Below are 1,524 nucleotides of genomic sequence, written 5' to 3'. Positions count from 1 at the left end.
CGCGTATATATGCTGCGTCCCTGGCAGCGACTAAGTCCTTGGTTACAAGGACGACTCGCGCGGAGTCGTGAGACCAACAGTAAGTTCTGTCGGCAATAATATTCAGTATGCGCAATACTGAGGTGTCGCGAAGAGAGACGTCCACCGCAGTGGAGATGTCAAGGTAATCCGATATGGTCGCGCCAAGCCTTCTCTCAATCCTCGATCGTATTGAGAAGGTGGGAGATCCGTGGAGTTACCGTACACTTCGTGCCACAGATGTCAGCGTGTCCTCGGACACTCTAGAAATTTTAGCCCAACGTGCTAGAGCACTCTAACGAGCTGCGGAAGCCTAAACCCAAATGCCAACGTGTCTACGACACTCTTAAGGCAGTAAAGTTAAATGCGGATATACAAGTGTATACCTCGAACGAGGTAAAAGCCCAACGTGCTGACGCACTCAAGAAGGCGATATGAAGCAAGATATAGTGCAAAAGAATACCTCAGCGAGGCAGGGACCTGAGGGACAATAGTAGTCAAAAGGCCTAGAGTCGGCGTCCGCGGCGTCTTATATAGGCGCCGCACCGAAATTTAACCGCGAGTAACGGCCCCGGCTCGGCGCGCTGCCGCGTAGCGGCGGCGGCGTGAAGCCGCGGCGAGCGGTAGTCGCCCGCGCGCGGAACGCGCCTGGCGCACGGCCGCCCGCCGTCCGCGATCCGTGCGGACGACAGCTTCCGTACGGAACATACCGCCCGCCTCCGTCTGAGCGACGGAAATTAAGTAAGTGCGTGAGTGGCTGGTGTGTCGACTGTTTCACGACCGCGTGATGCGGGATGCAATACTGGGCCTCCTCTGGGCTGGACTGAGCTGGAGTCCTGTGTCCCAGCCGCTCATACTTATCCATAAACTGGATGTACGCAGCACGTAGTCCCGGCTGAGTGGCGAGGCGACGTTCCAGACGCAGGAGTGCCGCCCGCGCTACGCGCTCCGAGTCGCCCAACTCGAGGCGAGGTTCCGCCCGCAGCGGTAGGCGCACTAGGTAGCGCCCACTTTTGTTTCGGCGATGCGTGTCCCGAAAATTCTCCTCGCTTGCCAACTCTTTTTCCGTCAGAGTAGAGGTGGGAGGCAACTCCTCCACCTCCCAAAAACGTTGCAGCTGGGAGCCGAGCTCGTCGTCTACACTCCGCAGCACGTGGCAGTGGGCCCGAGCCGTCCCGGACTTCCCGCCCAAGGAGCCTATCAGAATCCATCCTAGGCTGGTGGACTGAGCGATGGGCGCGTCCACAGCACCCCGTTGCACCTCCGGCCTGATAATATTTGCGTATATGTCGGCCCCGAGCACCGCGTCAATGCGTGACAGGTCCGTGACGTCGTCTGCAAGCGCCAGACCCTCCAGGTGCGTCCAGTGGCTAGGTATGGACGTGAGTGGCGGTTTATACGCCGTCAATCTCGGGAGCACCAACGCCTCCAGAGGTAGTTCGCACGCGTCGCCCTGAGCGGATGACATACGAAGGGTGGTCATGGCGCGCACCACCTGAGACGGGG

The 1,524-nt window shown here is 59.2% G+C and overlaps 1 protein-coding gene across 1 annotated transcript in view; it reads right to left on the bottom strand.

Annotated features, from left to right (window-relative positions):
• Positions 1 to 1,524, bottom strand: part of LOC116852295 — a 3,589-nt gene that overhangs the window by 424 nt on the left and 1,641 nt on the right. Inside the window, exon 2 of the mRNA XM_032832498.1 lies at positions 729 to 1,513. Coding sequence (XP_032688389.1) covers positions 729 to 1,513 — 785 coding nt within the window. The remainder of the gene's footprint in view (positions 1 to 728; positions 1,514 to 1,524) is intronic.

Source organism: Odontomachus brunneus, unplaced genomic scaffold, assembly GCF_010583005.1.
Source record: "Odontomachus brunneus isolate Ranch 3 - 2012 unplaced genomic scaffold, Obru_v1 Obru_scaffold_212, whole genome shotgun sequence".
In the NCBI taxonomy this organism is placed as follows: domain Eukaryota; kingdom Metazoa; phylum Arthropoda; class Insecta; order Hymenoptera; family Formicidae; genus Odontomachus; species Odontomachus brunneus.
The sequence above is the reverse complement of the archived record's forward strand: the minus strand, read 5'-3'. Positions and strand labels throughout refer to the sequence as shown.